We start from the raw sequence: 26,281 nt of genomic DNA on the forward strand, positions 1-26,281 counted from the left end.
GGGACAGCTATTTCTTAAGAACTCCTTCTTGCCAGGGACTCCTCTTGGAGACGTACATGGATTCACACAAAAAGGAGATTTAACAACATCTGATAACACAAATTATGTACAAATAATAGAAAGAATATTATTTAACGGGAAGTCAGCCACTCTCTTTTAAGATCTAATATTAGACTTTTGAGAAAGTCCATCATAGTTCCTTACGTATAACCAGACATGAAATGAGAAAAACTAGAGAACAAATATTACACACTAATATACAAGTAAACCTATATTTTATCATCATGTTAAGCTTCCTTCTGAAAATATCAACAATTTTTAAAACCAAGGAGCAGGAAAATCATTTTATTTTCTAATAGCCTCTTACAAGCCAACACTGCAGTTTTAATTATGTGTGGGAGTACCCATTCCATTGCCTAATACGATTGATTGCAGATGAGTTTTTTCCACACCAGGTACAGGCCTGCTTGTACAGACATTCTGACTGTAGTATTTCTCTACGAAACTACCGTATCTTTTTATTTTTAATGAACATTCTAAGTACAGACATTCTGAATATTTTGAGCATAATTTCATATCATCTGGCCACACTTCCTATTATACCCACAGGCAGAGAAAGCTGGTGACACACTTTTGTTTAAATAAGACCTTTTTCAAGAGACAAGTGGCTAAAACTCTCCTGAGTCTAGTTCTTAGATTATTAAATGTTTTATGGGGTCATATTTAACTCGGGACATTATTTAACCACATTTTGATACTGTAGAGGGTTTTAATTTAATAGCCAACTCTTTGTATACTTCTTTTAAATCATTTCTGGAAATTCAGCTAGCTTGCTTAGCTTTATTTTATTTATTATTTTTTTTAACTAGTCGGTAGCTTTTAAAGAAAAAAAAGCTCTTGTTCACCAAATTCTTTGGTTCATCAGGTAATACAGGACCTTAAGAATTTTGAGTCCAGAATTTCATAAGTTTGAGTTCATGCTGCCACATTAGTCTATACACACACACCCTTGACCAAACATGGAATTACCCAGAAAACAGCTGACTCAGGTTTTGTTATGGAAAAAGTCCCCACGCTGAGCTGGACCCCTCTTCCTAAAACTCCATAATCTGCCAGTGTCAGTCTTGGCCCCAAGAAGATGACCTTGGGTGGGTCACTCTGTTCCTTCAGTGTCCCTAGCTGTAAAATGGGTGCGATATCTATATGTAATAGGATGGGGGGGAGGGTCAAATAAATATGTTCATGTCCATAAAGCACCTGGCACAACAGAGGGCCTCCGGGTGAGTGGTTCCCTTCGTCGAGTTGAGGAAACTTTCCTCTGTACGGGTATCTTAGGAGATGGGGGAACACCATGTACTCTTCCCTAGGCCAAAGAGGGATTTATTTCAATGTTTATTTGAGCAGCAAACTACTCCTTAGACTCCTAGCCATTTCTTTCTGAGTAACTAGTTCTTCGAGAGAAGGCGCAACAGCCAGCATCCACCTCAATTACCCGACCCTGCAAAAAATACAACCAATTGTTTTATCAACTGAGAGCAATAGTTACGTTCCTATCTCTGGAAGAAGGTGTTTCTCTGTTCTCTGCTGTTGACTTAATCTCCTCCTCCAGCTACCTCCAGTGTCCCATGATTTGGCCCCCTGGCAAGCCGAGGTATGGGAAAGGCAATGGGAATGGACTATTTCCGGTTGTAAGCTGAAGAGAAGGTGGGCGTTAGGATGTTTCTGAGAAGCTGCCTTCCTCGTTCTGGTAGGACAATGCCTCTTCCCCCTCGAAGGCATCGAAGGCCGCTTCCCTCTGCTGTCTCCAGCCGCTCCTCGGGACCTCGCAATTCTGAGTGGTGGCGCCGTAAGACATCTTCTTTCTGGGACTAGCACTAGCCTCGTGGTTGAGTTCTGTCTCCTCGGCTAATTCGTCTTGGTCAATGATTCCACATTTCTCCTCAGAAAGACTCTCTGGGTCAGCCCAGTCCTGTTTCTCCCCAGAAGCGAAGACCCCGTAGAAGATGACACCGCTGTAGTGGACCAGGGCGGCTATGAGGAACACGTTTTGCCACTCCTCGCGGGTCTAACAAAGGATATATCCGGTTACTATTCAGTTACTGTTTTAAGCAAAAACAGAGGTTGACAGAGAGCCCTAAAGTCCTCCACTGGGATAAAAACATTCCAAAGGCTGCATTGGGCTTCTGGGTAGACATATGATAGACTCAACATCCAGAATCTATACTTAATTTGAGTACTTGAAAACGAAAGACGACCATGAATGCCCTTTTAATACAAACTACATATCAAAATAAATATGTAAAAAATACAGGTCATATGTGCTTGAGGAGATGACTCAGGGAGGTTAAGTGCCCTGAATGTCCTTACAGAAGACCCAGGTTCAGGGGGCTGGAGAGATGGCTCAGAGGTTAAGAGCATTGCCTGCTCTTCCAGAGGTCTTGAGTTCAATTCCCAGCAACCACATGGTGGCTCACAACCATCTGTAATGGGGTCTTCTGGCCTTCAGTCATACACACAGACAGAATATTGTATACATAATAAATAAATAAATATTTTTTTTTTTTAAAAAGAAGACCCAGGTTCAGTTCCTAGCACTCACATGGTAGCTGATAAGTATCTTTAACTCCAGCTCCAGGGCATCCGATGCCCCCCACTGGCTTCCATGATATGTATGTGGCATGCATATACACAAGCAGGCAAAACACTCACTCACATAGAACAAATATAAATACAATTTTAAAGATAAAAATAAGTTTAAAAGCCACAAAGGTCCAGTGAAAACTAAGTACCACATCCTTGAAGGTTCAGGGGTTTGTATACTCTGTTTATGGGTGTTTTGTCTGTGTAACACATGTGTGTCTGGTAACCATGAAGACCAGATGAGGGTATAGTGGTTAAGTGCCTTGGACGTTCTTTTAGAGGACCCAACTTCAATTCCCAGCATGCACAGGTAGCTCACAACCATCTGTAACACCAGCTCCAGGGGATCTGGATGTAATCCAAGGGTTACTAGTGGTTGTGAGCCGTGTGGGTGCAGGGAACTGAACCCTGGGCCTCTCAAAGAGCCGCAAGCACTCTGAGCCTCTGAATCATCTCCCCTGCTCTCCTGTGAGTCCTTTTTCATTTATTTAAATTACACATTTACACTTATTTTACATACTGACTGCAGTTTCCCCTCCCTCCTCTCCTCCTGCCCCCTTCCCACTCCTCCTCATCTTTATTCAGAAAGGGGCAGGCCTCCCGTGGGCTAGAACAAACCACTGTACATCAAGTTGAGTCAGGACCAAGCTCCTCCCCTTGCGTCAAGGCTGGCCAAGTTGGTTCTTAAGAAAGGTCACTAATGCCTCGTTTATTTTCTCCTAAACAAGGAAGCACACTGCACCAGTACTTTATGTGTGACAGTCTAGTAATGGGTGGAAATGGGCTATCCAGGTCTAGCCCTTAAAATCATACAACAATCTGAAATAAAATGTTCATTCTGGGCTGGCTGCCTGAGTTTCTTTGTATCTCTAAACAATCTCTACAGCCTTTACTTCTCTCCTCCAGACATTTATTTCTCAGCTGAGAAGATGTGAAACTAGATAACCATTAGCTCTGGTGCCATCAATAAAGGATCGAGCAGAAGAAGCGAAGGAAGGGGAAGAGGAAGAAGAAAGAAGAGAAGAAGGCAGTTGTCCAAGACTCAGCCAAGGACAAGGACACACACTCACATACTGGAGTAAGTCACTGAGATCTCAGGCTCCAAGGACAAGGCCACACACTTACACTCTGGAGAAGGTCACTGAGATCTCAAGTTTGGGCAGTGATTCTACCCTAACAGTGTAGCCCACAGCCACAGAGCAGATTGTTACCTTGTGCTTGGTCATGGCTCCGACAATGAGGGGGCAAACCATTCCAGACAGGGTCCCCACTCCGTTCGAAATCCCCATGAGAATGCTGGCATAGCGTGGAGCAATGTCCAGGTGGTTGACATTAAAACCTATGGTAAAGCCAGAACCCCAGTATCAGAGTTGAGAACAGAATTCCTAATACCCTTTGGGAAATGTGTGACTTGCTCCACAGCTCATCGATCAGTTTGATCTTCTCTAGGATATGTTTAATGGACATTCTACCAAAAAGGCCTGGCTGGACGTTGCCAGACTGTCCCTGCCCATGTCCCTACCCTGAGGGTAGTTGTGTGAATAACACACAAAGGGTTTTGAGTGTCCTCAGAATTGAATCTGTGCTTGATCACAGTAAGCCCTCATCATCATCATCATCGCCATCATCATCACCATCATCATCACCATCATCATCATAATCACCATCATCATCATCACCATCATCATCATCACCATCATCACCATCAACATCATCATCACCATCATCATCATCATCACCATCATCATAATCACCATCATCATAGTCACCATCATCATAGTCACCATCATCATCATCATCACCATCACCATCATCATCATCACCATCACCATCTTCATTATCATCATCACCATCTTCATTATCATCATCATCACCATCATCATCATCATCACCATCATCATCATCATCATCACTATCATCATCATCACCATCATCATTATCATCACTATCATCATCATCACCATCATCATTATCATCACTATCATCATCATCATAATCACCACCATCATCATCTCCATCATCACCATCATCATCATCATCATCATCACTATCATCATCATCACCATCATCATCACCATCATAATCATCACCATCATCATCATCATCATCACCATCATCATCATCATCATCACCATCATCATCATCATCACTATCATCATCATCACCATCACCATCATCATCATCATCATTCCTACTTGTTCTGAGGAACTTCAACCCCACTCCAGACCTGCACCTTCTTGTTTGGAAAATTAAAGCACTGAAGTAGACAAGAACTCCTTGAAAGCTATAGAAATCACTCTAAACGCTCACTATGTCTGTGACCAGGGGTCAAATAACCTGGTCATTGAGCTAGCATGAGCAGTCCCTTAAAAGGAAGTGAGTCTGCCAGATAGGGTGAACTGGGGACTAGCCTGGGACATATGCCTGGCCTCTGCTTTTGCCTCAGCCCCACTTACATATTTTCCTCTGGTGGAGTTAAGAGGGACAACCCCAGTTCTAATGGGGTCTAAGCACATCCCTGGTGGATCCTATGTTACCCCGCTTGGTGAAACTGTGCCGTGGCCCTGCTGTCCCTTGGGGATCCCTGGGCTACTAAATGAAGGACAATTTCTTTGTCCTTCCTCCCTCCTAAGACTTAGTGAATCTCCATACTCAATTCAGAAACCCAGAAGATGTTTTACCTGAAATAGCAAAGCCACTAAAGCCTACAGCGAGGACCAGGAAGGAGATAGCCACTCCTTTGGTGTGGGAAAAGCCAACCACCAGAAGCAGGGTTGCCTCCATGCCAAAACCTGCAAATAGAAACAGAAGAAGCGTTATATGCCTGTCAGTCTGCCAAAGCTATTGACCTGGCACATGAACCCACATATCATAAAGCTCAGTTTTCAGTGCACACATCCTAGCTCGATATCTACAATATTCCCCAATACTCATGACTGCATGACTATGCTATTACCTCAGTGTTCTGTGAAATTTCTACCATACCCTGAGGTACCTTCGAGAACAAACAACTCCAGGATGAGAGAAAAGAGTAGATAATCCTTGGGAAGTTGCTCCTGCCAGTCTGAATGCTGTCTAGACAGCCAGTGACCCCTTGTGTCTGTGTAAGTTGTGGCCTTCTACATAAAATAACATGACAACACTCATCCGATATTTTTCTTCTAAAAACAGAAACTGTAATAATTGCCTGAAATAAAAGATCCTCAGTCAGGTGGGGAGATAGAGACAAAGAGAGAGACAGAGAGAGAGAGAGACAGAGAGACAGACAGACAGAGAGAGAGATTAGATTGTTCATCTAACAGCAGACAGAGAGATGACATAACTAGCACCTGCGCCCACCAAGGGTGAGGGGTAGTTAGAGAGGAGGCTTCATTCTGGAGACGAGCTGCTGAGTCCACACATCTCTGCGCGAGGGTCCTACAGTTACTCACAGGGCAGCCGAGTATCCATTCCTCTTGTTTTCACGCTGAAGAACCCAAAGCACACCGCCCCTCCCATGTCTTTCTCCCTGTCTCTGATTAGTCTCCAGCCTAGCCGCATTTAGGGCTGAGACTATGGAGTCCAGAAAGCCTGACTTCAGATTCTGCCTCAAAACCATGCCTCGTGTCACCTTGGAGTAGTTTATCCTAGCGCTTCAACTCCTCGTGTTAAAAAGCAGAGCTAATCAGACAGCCTCAAGGAACACTAGAAAAGGAAAGGAATGCAAGACATTGAAGCCACACATGGGTGCCTGTGTGGTCATCAGACAGCCCAGCAGAGACTTCAGAACCACTGCAGATTTCAGTCTTCAGTGTTCACATGCAATTAGGTGTCTTCAGCCTTAGAAGTTGCTATCTAATCTTACTTCTGCTTTCTCCATCTCTGCCTTCGTCTCTATTCTGGGCTCCATCCCCTGTCACCTGCATCAATTAACCTGACTGGTGACCTTCACTCTTTGACTTCTTCTGATGCATTTGCCACAGAGTCTTCCTAAACCGTGGGACTCTGTGTGTTTGCCAACGGCCCCACACTGGTAGCACCGTCTAGTGACAGTGCTTCTTGCTCCTCTAGTTCCCTCTCTGACAGCCTCACCTCCCTTCTCCACCCAATCCTAAATGCAGCCTTCTGTGTAGCAGCAACACAGCCCTCTGGCTGCTTCCCAACCCACAGCATCCTCAACCTCTACAGCCAGCTTCCTCCCTTCTCCTATTCCTTTTCTCCTATTTTCTAGAACTTATCAATAATGATTTATAATTTTTTCATTTGCATTTTATCTCTGCTACAAATTTGTACATTTTTGCACATGCTAGACAAGCTAAGTGGGACTAGGTCTTAAAAGGTAGCCTAAGCTGAGCTGATGCTCTCCTGCCTGCAACACCTGGGTGCTAGGATTACAGGTGTGTTTCACAGCACCCAGCTTACAAGACTGAATTCTTTTTGGCATGTGTGTATATGATTTGCACATGGCATGCATACACGTCTGTGTGTATTCACATGACTGTGGGTACACACATGTGCACAGGCATGTGGAGCCCAGAGGCTGATGCTGGGTGTATTCCTAGATCACTCTCCACTGACCGAGGCAGGCTGTCTCACTGGACAGTGAGAGTCCACAGTTCATTTACTCTAGTTTGCCAGCTTGTCTCAGGGATCCTCTGCCAAGCAGACACGCCTGCCCAGCTATTTTCTTTTTTATGTGAGTGAGAGAAATCTGAACTCTGCTCCTCACACTTGTATGACAAGAACTTTATCTACTAACCCATCTCCCCAATCTAAAACTACACTCTTAACACAGAATCAAGCTAGCACGTAACAGGTACTGAATAAGCAACAATTAATTGGTGCCAAGGAAAGATAATGGGATAAAAATACAAAGTTGTATACTGGGCCAATGGTGTGTGTGTGTGTGGGGGTCATCAATGGTCTTATCCAACAGTGGAGCCCACATGCTGCAATAAGGCCTGCCAGGTAAAACCTACCTACTGGTGCAAAGTGGCATTAATGTTATAGATTAAGACTCCCTGATTGTATTTGAGGCCTTTTCCATGGGAAGAAATTTATGTCTGAATCTGGTCAAAGCACTTCACTGAGAAGTTCATAGGCCTTGGGGAGGAGCTTATTACAGGGGCTTTGCAAAATGGACATTTTACCAGGCTGTATTGTTTCATGCTTATAGCCATAGGTTCATGCTGGGTTTTGTCAGAAAAGCTTTTTGTTTTTCAGTATGTCACACCCCACCTACCCCAACCTAAGTCTCAAAGAACGTAACAGAAAAGAGGGCACAAAAAAAAAAAAAAAAAAAAAAAACCCGAAGAGCTGGAGGAGCAGGACGAGGACTGGGAAACACTGTCTTCTGGAGGTGCTGTGGCCATTGCACGGATAAACTGGACCCAACTCAAGCTACATGCACAATGTATTCACAAGATCAAGCCAGTCAACATTCCAACGTAGGTGGGGAGGGGTAGTCCTGACTGAAACGCTAGGGACAATTAATGACTTCTGAGAGAGGAGGGCTCATTTTTCTTCAGGACTCTAGCTGCTAGCAAGTTGTCCATGGTCCAGCAAACAACTCACACCCATACACATGTAAGCAACCATAATCACACTCAGCAGAATCTTTGAAAAAGATGTGAAAGAAGGCATGTTAGAAAGCAGAAGGATTTCTGAGACGTGAGGCATGAATAAAAGAGGGAGTTAGGATGAGTTTGATCAAAATACATTATACATTTGTATGAAATTGTCCAAAAATAACTTTTAAAATGAATTTTTTTTTTGGCCAGGCAGTGGTGGCACACACCTTTAATCCCAGCACTCAGGAGGCAGAGGCAGGCAGATGTCTGTTAGTTCGAGACGCCAGCCTGGTCTACAAGAGCTAGTTCCAGGACAGGCTCCAAAGCCACAAAGAAATGCTGTCTCGGAAAAAAAAAATATTTGTATAGAGAGAATGAACTATTGTTAATTGATTTTCTAAATTCATGGGTTTTTTTTTCAAAACTACTAAAGAGAAGGTCAAAGCATTAATATTTCTTTTAGATGGCTATCTTATGGGTCTCACCAAAGGGTAAAGAATCATGCCTTTAAAATTGTAGATCTGTGAGCTAGAGAGATTGCTCATGGGTTCGGGAATTTTTTGCACAGCATAAGAACCTGAGTTCAGTTGAGGGGATGGTATTCATGTACCTCATTCATAATCACTTGTCCTTTGTGTTTTACCCAAGCATGTATGTACACATAAGTTGAAGAAGAAGGAGGAGGAAGAGAAGAAGAAGGATAAGAAGAAGAAGAAGAGGAGGAGGAGGAGGAGGGGGAAGAAGAGGAAGAGGAGAAGGAGGAAACAAGCCTTGTAAGCAAATAGTAAGTGGAAGAATTATGGAAAAGACAAATAGCAGGCAAATACATTACCAGAAGTTATATTACTTTGGCTTGAGAATATAAGGAAGAAGTGTTTCTTGGGTTTTAAGTGTGTCCTGATCCATCATCCATCAACTAAGTTGTCCTACCACGTGGCAGGTATATGGCGGACAACACTCAACTATCTACAAGGACATGGACTCAGGTCTTCAAGATCCATTCCAATGCCTAGACTCAGACTGACTGAGCCTGGCAAGCCCAATCTCAGAAGCTAAGCAGGGCCCAGCTGAGTTAGAACTTAGATGGGAGACAACGTCTGGGCTGGCTCTAACATAGGCTCTGCCATTCTGTTAGCTCTAATCCTACAGGAACCATTGTCGTGTCTTTGGAGTGCACAGTACCTCCGCAGTTCATGATCTTTCGGACGGCGGTTGTGGTTAAAATCTTCCTGCTTCTTAAATAATCAGCCAGCTGTCCTCCGATAGGTACCACAATTGTCATCACCATGTGTGGGACGGCTGACAGCAGACCCACCTTGGAGGCAAAGAAGCAAAATCCCAACTTAACTTCTACTGAGAGGTCTTTACAAGTCCCTGCTCACCCCCATTGCACAGCCCCACAGACATTACCAAGTTCAGTTATCTAATGCGGAATCTCAGGAGGTCTGAACTTCATGGCCATGAAGCAGAGGATGATTCTGTGTATGGACCAATTGTCCTCCCCACCCGACTGAAAGTTCCACAGGGCCCCAGACAACTCTGACTCATCACAAGGCCCTGGTATGCAGAATAAGGCCTAGCGGAGGAAAACCATACTTGGTATCCATCATCACAATACTATGCTGGTTCTTCCGGTTTCTGCTTAATAATGCTTGCACCTAGTCAGACATCTACTTGTGCCTGGCTGCAGCGCTTTCTCTTGAGGAAAGGATGCTTTTATGTTTCATGTTGATTACACTGTTTCCTCCATCAAACTCAGGCAACCTCATGACAATAACTGGAGACATTCAAGAAGATTCTAAACTATCCAAAACAACTATTGTTACTGCTACACCCACCGTAATGAAAAAAAAAAAAGGACTGGTCTGAAACATTAATCTCAGTGTTCTTTCTGCCACCCAATAAGTAGTTTGTTGCATTTATCTGTTTGGGGGGAAGGGGAAAGTTTTAGCACACATTCCTGAGGGCAGAGGACAGTTTCAGGAACTGATTCATTCCTTCTACCATTTGAGTCCTGGTGACCAAACCAAAATAATCTCACTTGACCATGATACAGGATGGCCCTCTGTGCATTGTGAATATGTTTTATTACCATTGGTTAGTAAAGAAGTTGATCTGGCCAATAGTCAGGCAGAATTGAGCCCGGCAGGAAATCCAAAAAGAGAAACAAAAAGGCGGCGACAGAGAGATGCCAGGGCCACTGGAAAAGCAAGATATGAGGTAACAATCCATGAGCCTCATGGTCAAATATGAAATAATAGAAATGGGGTAATTTAAGTTGTAAGATCTAACAGGCCACAGAGTTTGTAATTAATATCAATTGGTGGGTGGGAAAGAAACCTCCAGTTACAGACCGTAAGCCTTTTGTCTGCTGAGCCAACTCACTAGCCCATAATGAGAGGCTTAGAAAGAGAAAAACCCACCCCATCAGTTTACCTTCGAACTTTATTTAGTGTTCGCATTAGTTTCAGAAACATCCTGAGATTAGATTAAGCGACACTGTCTTTAAATGCAGATTAATACATGTTTGATCCATACCAAAAAGAAATTAAAGCATAAGACTATTGTCTGAGCTCTAGGATGCTAAGCGTCCCAGAACTTTGTGAGTGACAGCCATTTTAATTATTTTATCATGTAACGGTTATTCTCGGCCAGCTCAAGAGCATCGGAAGCCTCTGTGTATTTACCTTACTTATTGCAAACCCAAAGACCTCTTCAAAGTAGGCGGGCTGGCTTATTAAGAGCAAATAAAAGGTCCAGCTTCTACAGAAGTTTGCCACAATGATCGCGTAGACGGGCAGCGATGTGAAGAACCGTTTCCACGGGGTGTTGAATTTCTAGGGGGCGAAAAAGACCACGAGCTTTTGAGTGAAGACGCTGACGTCTTCTTTCTGTAAGGAGGCATGCAGAGCACGAGGTCTTTGTGCTCACAGGTAAGCACAAGGAAACCAGGAATATGAAGTATGCGGGCTTGTCTCTGCCATGGACGGGATGTGTAGACCTGTTTTCTACCCAGGAGCCTGGGAGTAGACGTGGTTAATAACCTGGTGGTCTTTGCTGTCTGTAGGGCCAGGCATCACCCAAATCTCCCAGACTATTATGTTTACCACAGACTCTCCCTCCCTAGACCGTTGTCTTAAGCGTTGCTTCTCAGTCAATAGAACCCATCCTTTAGGAAGATGTCTATCTGTATGACTGAGACCACACCAGATCCTAGTCCCTTAAGCCACACAACCCATCTTCATGGTAGAGGTTACGTGTACTTTGCAAAGAGAGTTTCCATGTAGTCACACCTTCGGCTTTATTGTACACACGGTATTAAGATAGTTGCTACCAGAAAACCTATTTCCAAAATGGTCCTGTCTAACAGGTCTAAGATAAGCTGCACAGTGTCAGACGTTAGAAGTTTGAACCAGCAATGGCTAACTAAATTGCGCAGAACGGGATTTCCTTCTTGCCTTTCATGGATCACTCCTCCGCCAGCTGTAGTGTTTGCAGGGACACCCTCCCCCACCAAGAAGATAACACAATCATAAAGAGAAACATGTGGGAAAGTGCCCAGACTTTACCTTCTGTCTGTACTTACACTCAGACTGGCCAAGCTGGCCCCTTCTCCTATGCTTGTCTCGATGTAGGTCTTTTCTGCATTGGATATGGTTGGGTGAGCTGCTGGGCACTCATACGCCTGCAGCAGCCAAAACATGTACCAAATAATCCCAAACATACCTGCAGATGAGAAACCAGAGGGCTCAGTGGCAAGACCTCACTTGCTTCGATCTCCACAGTTGCTAATTTTTCTAATAATTTATGTTCACTGAGAAGTATCTTGCTGGTTTTTATCTTCCTTGATTGAGACTTAAAGGAAGGCCCTATTCTACTTGCTTAAAATGCCAAGTTTAATGTAAGTATCAAGTTGATCACAAGTAGGCTTCCCCATTGTATAATGACCTTACCTTTGTATTTCGATTTTCTCATAGCAAACCCTTATATAATAACCTTGTATTATAAAACATATCTATGTGTGTCAACTCATGAAACCAAATCACTCACCGTAAATGTAAAAGACGGAAGCCCAGCCAATGTACTGCACCAATACTCCCGCCAGGGGCATAGCGACGACTGCCCCAGCATAGGAACCTGGAAGCAGAAAAAAACTGAGGGACATTGACCAACCATCATACGAGCCTTGCTAGCCTAGGCACTGTATGCGTGACGAAGTCCAAGTTCTATGTCTCCGTGACAGCAGTCAGGGGTTCCCAGTGAACATTATTGCTGATGTTAGCGGGCAGGGGACTAAAGTCACAGCTCTGCAGCTGAGCTATACACCTCAGCCCCCGAGCGTGTTGTAAAACAGAGTGTCTAGGAGAGGGAGTGTTCCTGATGTTCTTCAGCTTCACTGAGAGACACATCCAGGGATTAGACCAAGTTTGCTTGGGTACCATGGTTTAGAATTCCATGCGCAAACAGAACCCAGAGATGAGAAAAGTATGAGATAAAAGTTAGTGCTGCCAGGCAGAGCGCTGGGTGCTAAAGGCAGAAAGAACAGGAGTCTGGAGCCTACTTTAGAGGACCACACCCAGATGGTTTCAGAACCTTTTTCAAAAACAGAAGAACACGCATGCGCGCACGCACGGTCACACACCACTCAGCAAGATTCCAGTCTGGCAGGAGGACTTTTTTCTCCATCCACTTCCTAAATGGATACATTTAAAAGATCATTTCTATTGAATACAAATTACAGGAGACCCGTTAGACCAGCCGGGCTGTGGTGACGTACCCCTTTAATCCCAGCACTGGGAGGCAGAGGCAGGTGGATCTCTGTAAAATGGAGGCCAGCCTGGTCTACAGAGCAAGCTCCTGGACAGGTTCCAAAACTACAGAAAGAAACCATGTCTCAATTTAAAAAAAAAGGAAGAAAAGAAAAGACAAGGCATCACAGGAGACCAATGTTTTAGATGATGCGAATTCTCACACTGGCCCCAACAGAAAAGACTAAAATCAAAATGGAGTCACTAGTTCCAAGGTTCTACACCACCAAGGCAAAGCTAAGCTATTTATCAGATTTTTTTTTTTTTTTTTTTTTTTTTTTTTTTTTTTTTTTTTTTAAGAAACCAGGAAAAATAACAAGCTAGGTTCCAGGGTGTAACAAGAGACTTCTGAGTATCTCTAAGTTGACCCTCACACTAAAAGGGTCACCTGATGCTAACTGGGAACGGGTTATTTCTCTACTGTCCTGGGTCTTTGCCCTGTGGCCATGCATGGAAAATCACTAAACTTTATTCTTAGCTCCTGCCCCTTGTCAGCCCTTCTTTGCCCAGGAACCAGCCTCTCCTGCTTGTCTCTTTTGCAGCCATCATTCTGTCTTATGGACTGAACTGTTGGTGGTTCTAGAAAAGAAAAATAAAGGCAAGCGGAATCTTTAGGCTTAGACTTGCGTGGTTTTGTCCATTGCTGTTTCTTGCTTTGCGAATCCTGAACTTTGTGAGCGTGTGTGAGAACGTCTGTCTTGCTGTAAGCACCAGAAGCAGTAATCTGGTCTCCCTGGACAGCTGCTAGGGAAACTAGAGGCCCTGTCAACTCCTAGTAAACACTGACTGAATCCTCCCAGGCCATGAATGAGACACTTCTCCTTAAGAACAGTGAGCAGCAGAAAAGGAAGTCTGTCTCCCAAATCCAACACCAAGAAAGATCTTCAGAAAGCAGGGAAATAAGAAACTATCGCACCTGCCTAACCTCGGCCTGATCCCTCAGACAGGTGTGGCCTGGGACCAGGACTGTGGCTGTGAGATCTGAGGAAGCAGGGAGGCTCATTAGAGATAAGATAGGAAGGCCGCCTGGGCTCTTGGGGGTGTTATCTGTGCTGTGGTGTCAGAGGCTCTGTAAGCTGGAAATGGTCTCGTGAAGCCTGGCTGCAGCTGCCTTTGCTATCTACAGAATGGAGACAGGTTATTATTGGGTAGCCTAAGTTGGCCTTGAACCCTTCATCTTCCTGCCTCCACCTACCAGGTTTGTAGGCTGTGTCACCACATCTGTTCCCAGGTGGCATTGGGATTACAACCCAGGTCTTCCTGCAAAGCAGGTGCTCTCACACGTGAGCTACAACCCCAGCCCTAAGGCACATTGATTTTCAAGATCAAAATTCTTCACAGAAACAAAACAAGCACTCCAGAGCAGATTTAAGTAAATAAATCCTTTTTCCTTTCTCTTTGTCTTTCTCTGTTTCTGTTTCCTTTACTCACTCTGTGTGTGAAGGAGAGAGAACATGTGTATGTGTGCATGTCTGTGAGCACATGTGTGTGAGAAAGAGCATCTGTGCATGTGTATGTGCATGCATGTGAGAGAGAGTGCATGTGTGTACAGGATTCTGTGCACATGTGTGCATGTGTTTGTGAGAGGGGGCATGTGTGTCACTCTGTGTGAGAAAGCATGTGTATGTACATGTGTGTGTGCATATGTGAGTACACTCATGCATGTGTGAGACAGAACATTGTGTATGTGCGTGCGTGCGTGCGTGTGTGTGTGTGTAGAGCAATCTTTTGTCCCAGGGAGCAGTAGGATGAAGTTCTCATAATGCAAAGGTATGCTTGAGACAGAGTCAGAAAGAATAAGGACCAGCCACTATGCATGTTGTATGCTAAGTGGTGGACCAACCATCCCGAACCGGTAATTTTTATTCAGCTTCTTTCAACCTGATGAGGGAGATTAAAAAAAAAAAAAATTATTCCCCTTTATAGGGAAAAAAAAACCTGGGGAAATGTGAGTTCCCTATGGTGACATTTGCGTAAAAACAGAGAAGACCTTACTCTGTGGTTTTTATTTTTATTTCTTCCTTTCTTTTTTTCTCCCCCCCCCCACACACATAGGGTTTCTTGGTGTAGCCCTGGCTGTCCTGGAACTCACTCTGTAGACCAGGCTGGCCCCTAACTCACAGAGATCCTCCTGCCTCTGCCTCCCAAGTGCTGTGATTAAAGGTGGGCTCCACCACTTCTTGGCCTCTGTGGTTTTTCAACCCTGCCTCATTCACCAATCTGCCTCCCTGTCTGTGGAACTCCTCCCTGTCTGTGGAACTCCTCCCTAACTGTGGAACTCCCTGTCTGTGGAACTCCCTGTCTGTCTGTGGAACTCCCTGTCCGTGGAACTCCCTGTCTTCTCAGTCGACATCATCTCCATCCTGCACTCCCAGCCCCTTCAGCCTGTTCCCAGTGAGACAGATATGTGGCCCTCAGGTTACCCTGGGGAGCAGAGTAGACATTAGCTCCCATGCACTCACCTCTGAGAGCAGGTGAAGCCCTGGGGAGTGGTGTGTCATGCAGAGGAAGCTGCGGGGTGGGAGACCCTCCTGAGTTCTCTTCTCACTCTCCAGGCATGTTAATTTCACCTCTTTTCCCTGTTCTCAACTCTAAAGCAATGTGCTGTGACCCCATGTTTTCTAGTCTCTTCCAACTTCAGTATCTTACAAAATTAAGAACGGATGAACCTAAAGCTTAAGTTTCTTTTCAGTGCCATTTTCCTTAGACTGTTCTCTGAAACAAAGCCACACCTTAGCTGGGAAATACAATAAGGCCTGCGGCCTTGACCAGGTGTCTTTCCTTGAGGCGAGCCACGTTTAAATCAGCCCTTTTAAGACTATAAAACCACTCTGAGAATGGGGAGCGGTTACTAGTCACTCTCATTTTGCTGGCAAATCAAAATGAAAGGTCTTGCCAATCAACTGGCGGAGAATGGGAAGGCCAAGGGTCATACCACCCACAGTGAGAGGGCAGTCTTCCGTCTCCAGGGGTTGGTGGTAACTTTTGTAGGGTGGAGCTACACCCTGGCAATCAAGAGGACAGACAGGAAGATAAAGACATCTCACTCTTTTGAACTAGAAGCAAACAGGGGTTCAGGCACTGTCTCCCACCAAACTCCCGGGCAACAGTTTATGACGCTAACGATGATTTAAAGGAGATACGGAGACAATAAGAAAGAGAATTAATTGGGTTAGAGAGAATGGATTAGAGGTTAAGTGTATTAGCTATTCTTCCAGAGATTGAACCCTGGTTCAGTTTCTAGTGCTTACATGACAATTTGCAGCCCATCTATCACTCTAGGCTCAGGCAATCCATTGCCACCTTCTGATCTCCATAGGCACCAGGCATACATGTGTCATGTAAACATATATGCAGACAAAACAACTATATACATAAAATAAATAGTATTTAAAAGAAAAAATAAGAACACCCATATTAATAAAGAGGAGAGTTGATTTCTCCCTGTGGTGAAGAAGTTCTGATCAGCTTATCCTAGGAAAGACATGACAGTTGAAAGAACTGGGTAGGCATGACAGGCTAAAGCAACTGCTACCAAGCCTAACTGCCTGAGTTCAATCCCCTGACCCCACAGGAGAGAACTTCAACATATTCTCTGGAATGAGTGAGCACGTACACACATACACACACACACACACACAGGCACACACGCGCACACAAATAAATAAATTATAATTTTAAAAACAAATCAGATTGTTAGGTGTAGTGGTGCATACCTTGCAGTCATGGCACTAGGAAACCATAGGCAAGAGGATTATGAGTTGGAGGCTGAGCCAAACCCTGTCTCAAAAAAGCCTCCAAAGCGCAAGTTCCCACAGACAATTTAAACAGCTATTTATGTGCCAAAACATCTTCATAACTGAAGGAACCAGCTGAGCTATGCAAGGAAATACTAAGGAGGCATAAAGAGAAAAACTAATAGCTTTAAGGGTTCTTTAATTATGAATAAAAAGATCTGATATGTGGGGTCATGCTGATAAAGTAATGGCTCACAGAGGGAGTGAGGTGAGAACTCGGCAATCTTACAAACCAGCTCCACCAAGGAAATGGTTTCAGTTCCTTTGGTGAGAATTGAAAATCCAAGGATTACACAGATTGCCACGGTAATTGGCATTCAGTAACTCAGTCTTCCCTCAGTTATTGAAAATGAACCCCAAGTTTGGGGGGGGGTATTTTTATATCCTTCTAGAATAAAAGCCAGGGAGCAGGGCTTGGAGAAACACAGGGTAATCCCCACACTCTGCAGATGGATACAGAAGGATCAAGAAGTCAAGGTCAGACAGGGCTATGTAAAACTCTGCCTCGAAAAAGTCCAGCAGGGCCGGGAGATGCTCAGTGGGCAAAGGGCTTACTACACAAGCATGAACCACATGTATGTCCGGTGCCATAGGGGGCCAGAAGAAGGCATTGGATCCACTAGAACTGAAGTTAGCTGTCATGTGGATGCTGGGAATTGAACCTGGGTCCTCTGGAAGAGTAGGAGTGCTCTTAACCACTTCCCCACCTCTCCGGCCCCCTAAGTTCTAATCTCAACTGCCTGGCCATACTGTAACTTCTCATTTCTTTTGCTGGTTCCTTCTGCGATAAACCTGTCAGGACATTGACTCCTCCCAGCCGTGCTTAGAAGAGAACCTTGACAATATAAAGTTCAGATACCCAAAAATTGAAGTCATGTCCCTACTTGGGGACCTCTGGTCTGCTTTCAGGTAAGATGAATGGACCCCATTTCATTTTTTATCTGGTATATAATGCTCACAAATAGGTCCCTCAGTGACAGTAGCAACAAGGTAGTTAGTGTGTAGTAAGGAAAGTCCCATATTCAGAGCTAAGTGGTCTCAGCTCAGCTCCAGGTCCGAGGATCTTTGCAGTCTTACACAAGGCATTGTATTTTTTATTCCATGTGAAAATGAAGGGGCGGGGCAGAATTTGGTAATCCCATCTCTTCTACTTCAAAAATATTTTATCACATTCCTGTTTATTTGATGTGCATATGAAGGGCCCACACAAGCCATGGCACAAGGTTGGTGGTCAGAGGACAACCTGTGAACTGATTCTCTCCTACCATGTGGGTCCCAGTGATTTAACACACAACCCTAGAGCCTGGGACGGCTCAGTGAGCTTTAGACTCAACCCCAGCAACTATTTACTCTTGGGATTCCGTTATGTGGGAATGTAGGTTCTTTTGAAGATTCTCGGTAGACTTCTCAGCTACCTGAAACCAAAAAGCATTCCTGAACCAACTTATGATGCTAACACGCTTACCACAAAAAGAAGTTGTGGCCAATCGGCTTCTCTCCAGGGGGGGCGCCCACTTACTCCACATCCCGTGGCAAGCTGGGTAGGTCACACCCTGGCGGAAAGATGAGACAGGGATGACCAAATGTTATTCCAGTTCCCTTCTGTGTTTAAGATGCAAACGCCGCTGATTCCCACAAGCTAAAATATAAAAGCACAGTTTGTATACATGGCCAAACACAAAGCCAATGTTCTTCTCAAATCTCTATGTTGAAATTGAATCCCCAGTGTGGCGGTGCTTGAATGTGGGCATTGGGAATCCCAAGGGCCCTGGTCAGTCACTGAGCATGGTGACCACAGAGGTCTTGGACTGCCTGGCCTACAGAACCACGAGAAATGAGCACCTGTTGTCTGTGTTGCTATGTCACTGACACCCTAACATGCTTTAATTAGTTCCATTCTTTTTAAATTTAACGGATTTTGACTCATAACACTGCTCTGGACATTTAAAGCTATAGCTCTAATGCAAGTATGGAGGAGAGTCAGAAAGATGCTGTATCTGTGTTCCACGTTACTGAAGAATTTGGGTGTAGGAAGTGAATTCCACAGTCAGCCAATCTGACTCATTTCTGGGTACAGGATCCGATACTCAGAGTCATTAAGACCACCGTGGTTTTAGCCTTGGCGTCACAACTACGACTATCATGTTCTTTCTGCCAATCAGTAGTCACCAAAGTTCATTCAGCACGAGTCCTTCCAAAAGGTTGGACTGGAGACCCAACAGCAATCTAAATTTTTCTGTCTTTTCTCCTTGTGGAGGGTAAGTGAGACTGAGCATAGAGCTTTGTAAATGCTAGGCAAGAATTCTACCTGCTATGCTCTTTGCCCTTTTAAGTTTTATTCTGCAACAGGGCCTCCTAAGTTCCCCAGGAAACCTTGAAACTTGAGATCCTCCTGCCTCAGCCCCTTGAGTAACTGAGATTACGGGCCTGCGCCACTGAGTCCGACTACATTCTTAATTACTGCTGGCAAACATATATCCTATATGTTTTATATTAAAAATCCGTGAGTTCAAAGTTGCGAAAAGGGGGTCCTATAGAGAAGCCTTAAAACTGAGAAAAGGGGATTTTCTTCGAGACCTGAATGTTCTCAAACACCACGCTTTCTCTGGCCTTGCAGGAAACCGTAAAGAAAATGTCCCTCCTACCTCCACCAGACCCTGCAATATCCTCACACACATGACACAGCCATAGTGGACCCTGGCTGCAGAAGGGATGAATATGTTCAGGGTTGATGTCAAGAAGATGGCAGCTCCGAAGACCCTAGGGGACCAAAGCACTGTATTATTGGACAGGATGACGATGGCTGACATCCTTCAGTCAAACATCAGGAGACAACTTAAAGGTTCATGCAAAACCATGATGGACATGAAAAGAGATTCATTCAGAGAAACAGACAGTACACTAGAATCGGCTGTGTCCCCAGGAGTCTCCTGGGCTGCTTTGATTCTCAACTTCCAGTCCATGGACCATCTGTGCTCACAACCATGGAAGCACAGAGATGCCCTGAGCCCTAGAAGCCAACAGGATGGCTGTGTCGAGGTGAATTCCATGTAGACTCGCATCCAGCCTGGGTTCATCCTACTGTGTGTTTGGGGCTGTGTCTCCTGCTTCCCTCTCTGCTTGAATAGACAAGAAGAGGATACTGACAAAGGGTACAGACAATCCAGGAAATAGCTTGTGGCTTGGGACCAATTCTCATAATTTTCTTTGAGGTAGACACACAGACACACACACACACACACACACACACACATACGTCCTATGACCGTGGCTTTCAAGCACTTTGACCTTGACTCTTAAAAATACATTTCCTATTAAGCTTGGGGGGATGAGGCCTCAATGAGTAAGGTGCTTGAATGCAAGCCTGAGGATCTGAGTTCAAATCCCCCGGAACCCACATAAAAAGCCAATCCTAGTGTGAGCCTATGACTCCAGAACCAGAGAGATCAGGACAGAACAATTTCTGGGACTTGCAGACCAGGTAGTCTAGTTCAGTCAGTTAACTCTAGGTTCAGTGAGAGACCCTGTCTCAAGAAATTAAGGTTGTGTGATTGAGAAAGGCACCTGGCATTAACCTCTGGCTCCTACACACATGTGCCTGCACTTGCCTGCATACACACACACATACCTATGTGGTATAAATATACATTTCATACAACAGTCCAGGCTATACTTATATACATACATGCGTGTAAATCCGACCAGTTTCGGAAACTGATGCTTACTCTCATAAACAATATATTTAGACATTTTATTGTTTCTATTTTCTTTGGCTACATTCTTTTCTGTTACTCTCTTTTCCAAATAAGATTCCCATTGGTAAACCACTACACTGATTTCACAGCTGTATAAGTTGTGATTTCAGAGATTGGGGGAAAAAACAGCCTTGCAAAATTTGATATACTTCAAGAAGTCCACTTCTGCAATGTCTCGCAACAAACATACAGGAAGGACCTGGATATCTGGTTCCCTCTTTTTCTGGAACACGATTCAGTCTACAGCATCTCCCCCAGATGGACACACATTCTTTACAGGGAACAGGTCTAGGGACAGAAAACACACTTCCTTTTCAGATGGCTCACCCTGTTCTGGGGAGTTAGACCCCCTACAACTGCGGGATGATTTAAGCGTGGTACATGTTACAAGCATCCTGTGGAATAAAGTCGAGTCCGCACACATGACAGAATTCCTACCGTGGTGGTGATGTTGACATAAACACTCGGAAGTAGAGAATGCCACTGCTCCAAAACACAACTTAATCTAATGTTTCATTTCTCAGATGAGAAAACTCCCCCAGAAAGGATAGGAAGTGGCTCAGGAGAGGCAATTCAGTGAGCCCCACTTCCCCTGACGCATAAATAATTTTTCTTTTTTTACCACAGAATCACTTAATGAGCTACAAGGTAAATTACACTGTGTGGGGGGAAGCAAAGAAAAAAAGCATCATTTGGGATCAGTGTCTCTGAATCGCATCTGCCTTCATGGCTCCTGTTCTCTGCTCTGCACCCTTACACTGAGAACAAGCACACAGGTGTGACTGGGGCATTATCACCTCGGCAGTACCATCGTGTCCACTGCGCTTACCTGTTAGCGGCAAACTTGTTTGAAATGAAGCCACCGGGAATTTGTGTCACAATATAACCCCAGAAGAAAGATCCATGGATAAGGCCCACTGTCTCCGGGTCCCAGTTAAACTGTGCCACCTAAAATCAAGAATCAGAGGCGGTCGTGTTTTGTAAGGGACAACTGACACCATTTGTCAGCCTGTGACAGCGTCATGGCGTCTTCCTTTCTCAGTAGAGATTTCTAGAAGACGCCATGACTACTTCGGTTACAGCGGTGGGAACGTGAAGCAAGGGGTCCCTAGTCTTACAACTTTACCTTCTAGGGAGAGGGAAGAGATGCAAGCACACACCCACACGTGTGTAAAATGTGACGTATAAAATAGCCGTGCGTGCTAAGGAGAAAATCAAACAGTCTCTGAAGGAAGCCAGAGACGAGATCTGGGCTTTGTTCAGATGTCAGGATGGTGAGAGCCTACCGATAACTTTTACCTTTTTTCATTCTTTTTAAGATTTTTAAGAGCTGCAGATGTAGTTTAACGGATAAAGCCCTCAATCTCGAAAATAGAAAAAGAAGTTAGCACTGTATTACCAAATGTATTTGCTGGGGATGTAGCTCAGTGGAAGAGTGGCTACCTTGCTGTCTGCGGCCCTAGGTTTAATCCCCAGGATAAATAATAAACAAACAAATACTTCGTTTTGTCATTGTTTTGACATGGGGTCTCATTATGTAATCCATGCTGGCCTCAAACTTGTGATTCCCCAGCCTCAGCCTCCCGAGTACTGGGATTATCGGCATGCACCACCCGCCTAGCCGAGTCTCAGTTCTATCATCCAGCTGTTAAATGTCCGTGCCACCATCTCCTTCCAACACTTTTCTCTGAGCAGATGGTCTGTGAATGGGCTGATACCTGTCAAAGAGCACTGAGAAGTGACTCTGAGCATCGCCTGAGCCCCTGAATAACAGGGATGAAGCAACTGAAACAGAAACTTTACCAAATGGCCAACAGCCATACAGATAACCACTGGGGAATTTTAGATATCACCAGCCTTCAAGGAAACACAATTATCTCATCATATTTGTCAGGATGGTGTGTATGAGGCCCCAAGGGTGTGTGTGTGTGTGTTTGTGTGTGTGTAAAAAGGGGCGGTGAAAGAGAATTGGTGAAGACGTGAAGAAATTGAAATGTTCTGTGTTGCTGACGGGACTCAGGAAAATAGTATAGAATTTTCCCCACAAACTTAAAAAATGCTAAAAATGTGACTCAACATTTGTGCAGTGGAGCATGTCTCCAAAAGATATCAGAATCTCAAAGCCATCTGTATTCTCCTGTTCGTGATATCTGAGATTCGGAAACAACCTGGATGACAACGGAATTTGAACAGAGTGTTATGTACTTCCAGTGGAAAGAAGACATGATGTAATATTCAACAGCCTGGATGAAGTTAGAAGACAGAAATAAGCCAGCCATGGAAAGAGAAATCCTGTACACTTCCACCTAGAGGAAGTATCTGAGATAAGCAAATTAATAGAATTAAAGAGTGGACAGCGATTTTTCAGCAACTCAGGGGAGGGGGCAATGGGGAGTTTTCAATCAATGGATAAAATACTTCCCTCAAGCCAGTGAATGAGCTTTGGGGATCAACACTGCACCTCCACTCAATGACGATGCATCGTACACTTCGATTTTTATCAAGAGAGTTGCTCTCAGCTGGATCAGCGGGCACAGGCCTATATTCACAGAGACTGAGGAGGCTGAAGCAGGGGGATCAAGCTCAAGACTTAGTCAGACTACAGAGTGAATTCAAGGCTAGCCTGGGCAACTTAATGAGAGCCCATCTCCAGTAAAGGCAAGAAATACAGCTTAGAGGTAGGTGCTTCCTTTACCCCAAAAGCCAACCCTATCAAAGATTCCCACCTGAAAATGCTCCTTTGGGTGGAAAACAGGTGCAAATGTGAATAGGCCAAGAGTCTTGAAATGAGATATCCAGAACTATCCTGCTTCACCCTCAATCTAAAGACAAGAGTCCTTAACGGCGGGGGGTGGGGGGAGTGGCAGAGGGGAATGTGAGTAAAAAGAAAAGTTACATGGGGGGGGGGTCTCTGAAGATGAAGGCAGTGACTGGGTGATTCGGTCCCAAGCCCGAGAGCTCCTGCTACCACCAGAGATCACAAAGTCAAGGAGATATTCTCTGCTAGGGATGTGGAGACGTGAGGTCCTGCCAACCCTTTTGCTTCAGACCTCTAGTCTCCCCACACTATGAGAGAACGAATGTGTGTTGTTTCAAGATGCCAAGTTGCAGGCGATGGCTGTCCTAGGACCCTTACACGGGTGCTTAATTGAAAGCATCTCATTCGATTTTCAAGCAGTCCCCTCCTCCCCCATGGTCCATCGGCCACCAGGCCACGGAAGCAGAAGCAGTAAGCAGGGCCTTCTGCAGCCCATGAATACAATGGAGATAGCTCTCCAGGAGATGACAGCTCTCCAGGAGACAGCCCTCCAGGAGACAGCCCTCCAGGAGATGACAGCCCTCCAGGAGATGACAGCCCTCCAGGAGACAGCTTCACTGAGTCTGCTCAGCTTCAGCCCGGAGTACAGAACATAGATAGCATTGGGATGGTAGCTGGTTTGCATTAAAGAACACACTACTATCAGAAAGCTCCTAGGACAGTCTTAGGACATCTGTAGAAGCATGGTCCTATCGGAATGTTCCTAGCACAGTGTCTAATTACCATACGGGCAGCAGTGGGGAAAAGCTTCTGCAGAGAACTGCGTCCAGGGTCACGCTAGAGATAAGTCAGGTATCCGGGCCTAGGACAGTCTCCAAATAAGGTCAGGTAGAGAGCAGGGCGCATCCTGGGGGAGAAGGGGAAGGCAGTCAACCATGTCACCAAGCAAGCTGGGAGAGAGATGCCAGGCCAAAGCAGACTGCAACTTCTAACCAGCGGGGCCACCCAGCACGCCTCAGCCCATTATAATAAGGTCCACAAGGGTCAGCAAAATGTTGCTAGAAATGCTGTCTTGTGTCCCCCTGTTACCCTCCTTCCGGGAACATTCTGTCTCCCTCATCACAGAACACACCCCTCTGTCTACCACAGCTAATAAACACCAGAAAAGAGAGCCACACCATGGGACCACAGGATTCGGTTTGAGGACATGGCGAAGCCATGGTAAAAGACAGAAGGTAGTCTGTCAGGACATGTGGGAAACTGAGGCAGGTTGGGAGAAGCAGGTGAGAGCCGGTGAGGCCCACAAGCTGGAGACCTTAGCAAAGACCTTTCCAGTTCCCTTGGGGTAAAATAGTCTATGTCCCATAGCGACTGTGTTCTTGTCTCAAGAATTACATGAGATGTCTTTGCTCCCTTGGGCGAGGGCATCCTGGACCTCAGATCCCTAATCCCAAAATAGAGCATCTACACCGACTTCCCCAGCCAACCTGCTTTCTGTCTTTTGCTTTCACGGAATTCCACTTGAGTCATCTGTCATCATCTTGTTAATATGAGTTGTTCTCACTGAACTTCTGCTGTTTGCAGCCAGCGATCCCTGACCAGGAAAGACACAAGGACGTCTTTTCCAAGGCCCAAGAGCTAATGATCAATTAAGTATAAAAGCGGTTTTAATTTATCAATTTATTAAGGATGAGTCAATCCTGAAGTCCATCATTGAAACCTTGCGAGCCTCGGGAGTCCTGAGAAACTGTTGCTGAGAAAGCGTTCCTCAGCCTTCAGTTGTTTTTCCCTTACCATATGCCAGATGCTAAGGGCTACGGAATGCTTTAACTTCTAAGTTTGCCGGGGAGGAGTTCCAAGGGTTGAATCTGGGGCTTCATCTACGCTAAGTGCACGCTCTTCCACTGAGTGGTAACTTAACAGCAACTCATGATGTTGAACTAACACGTGACTGTCCACACGTCAACTAAATCGTCCTGTATGTCACTTGTAGATAGCATGTCACACAGGTATTCAAAAGACTTAACCTGCCCATGGCATTTACCCTGCCCCACAAATGAGGTTTCCAAAAATATCTGTGCAAAATAATCATGCTTTCCCATGAAGCAAGACACAGAGACAGAAATGCCAACCGTTCAGAGCCAGTTGTCACTCTACTGGCCACACCCAGCTGATACCTAACGTTCTGTGTCGGGGAGAGAACAGCCTGCCACGAATCAGCTTTGCTCACTAGAGCGTGCTCATTCACTGTTCTGTTTTGGGTGAGGCTTTTATTTTTGTTATCAAGTGGGTTATTACCATATGAGGTCCTATTTGGGGATTCGATTTTTCCTCCCCCCCTCTTCTTTGGTTAGTTTGAGGCGGGGCCTTGTTCTGTAACCTAGTTGGTCTTTGAACTCACTACTTACCTCAAGATGGCCTTGAACTCAATCCTGCCCCTCTGCCTTGGTCTTCTGCCGATTATAGGCATAAGCCACCATGCCTAGTCCTCAACTCCTGCTTTTGATGCCAGGCAGAATGATATAGAGCAGGGTTTATATCTTAATCAGATCTTCTAAGCAACATCATAGAAACTGATGAGCCCACATAATATTGCACCTTCATTTTTATCAAAGTGTCTCTTCTTTGTCCTAATTTCTCGGGCTCTATTGACCGATTGGCTTTGCAGGTAACAAACGCTAACAGCATCTCATTTTGATTTGTGCCTCAGTAGGCAAGTTCTAATCAGCTAGCCTTGCTCACAAAAGGCTGAGGGGACGCAAGTGGCACACATCCGAAGCCCCACTGGTGTTCCTTTCTGAAAGCGTCGAATGCTTCTCTCCCTGTCTCACCTCCCCCTCCAACCCACCCCCCCTCAATAAACAGAATATCTTTCTCAGACAGACTCAGCCGGGGCATAAATCAGGCTAATGCATCTCCATGGTGCTGCTTTGCTCCGGCAGAACAATCTCTTAGGAAGAAAGGGGAAAGCCTG

At 45.0% G+C, this 26,281-nt stretch overlaps 1 protein-coding gene across 2 annotated transcripts in view; it reads right to left on the minus strand.

Annotated features, from left to right (window-relative positions):
- Positions 1 to 302: 302 nt before the first annotated feature.
- Slc17a8 (solute carrier family 17 member 8) overlaps positions 303 to 26,281 on the minus strand; it is a 37,579-nt gene continuing 11,600 nt past the window's right edge. The window contains exons 3-12 of one of the 2 annotated variants that reach the window (XM_057757895.1): positions 21,379 to 21,497; positions 19,440 to 19,554; positions 18,260 to 18,347; positions 12,240 to 12,326; positions 11,776 to 11,915; positions 10,877 to 11,026; positions 9,372 to 9,504; positions 5,322 to 5,432; positions 3,852 to 3,979; positions 303 to 2,065 (exon numbers count right to left, since the gene is read on the minus strand). In XM_057757895.1, coding sequence (XP_057613878.1) covers positions 1,712 to 2,065; positions 3,852 to 3,979; positions 5,322 to 5,432; positions 9,372 to 9,504; positions 10,877 to 11,026; positions 11,776 to 11,915; positions 12,240 to 12,326; positions 18,260 to 18,347; positions 19,440 to 19,554; positions 21,379 to 21,497 — 1,425 coding nt within the window. In that variant the 3' untranslated portion in view covers positions 303 to 1,711. The remainder of the gene's footprint in view (positions 2,066 to 3,851; positions 3,980 to 5,321; positions 5,433 to 9,371; positions 9,505 to 10,876; positions 11,027 to 11,775; positions 11,916 to 12,239; positions 12,327 to 18,259; positions 18,348 to 19,439; positions 19,555 to 21,378; positions 21,498 to 26,281) is intronic. The other variant, XM_057757896.1, reaches the window with a different exon arrangement.

Source organism: Chionomys nivalis, chromosome 25 (assembly GCF_950005125.1).
Source record: "Chionomys nivalis chromosome 25, mChiNiv1.1, whole genome shotgun sequence".
Taxonomy (NCBI): domain Eukaryota; kingdom Metazoa; phylum Chordata; class Mammalia; order Rodentia; family Cricetidae; genus Chionomys; species Chionomys nivalis.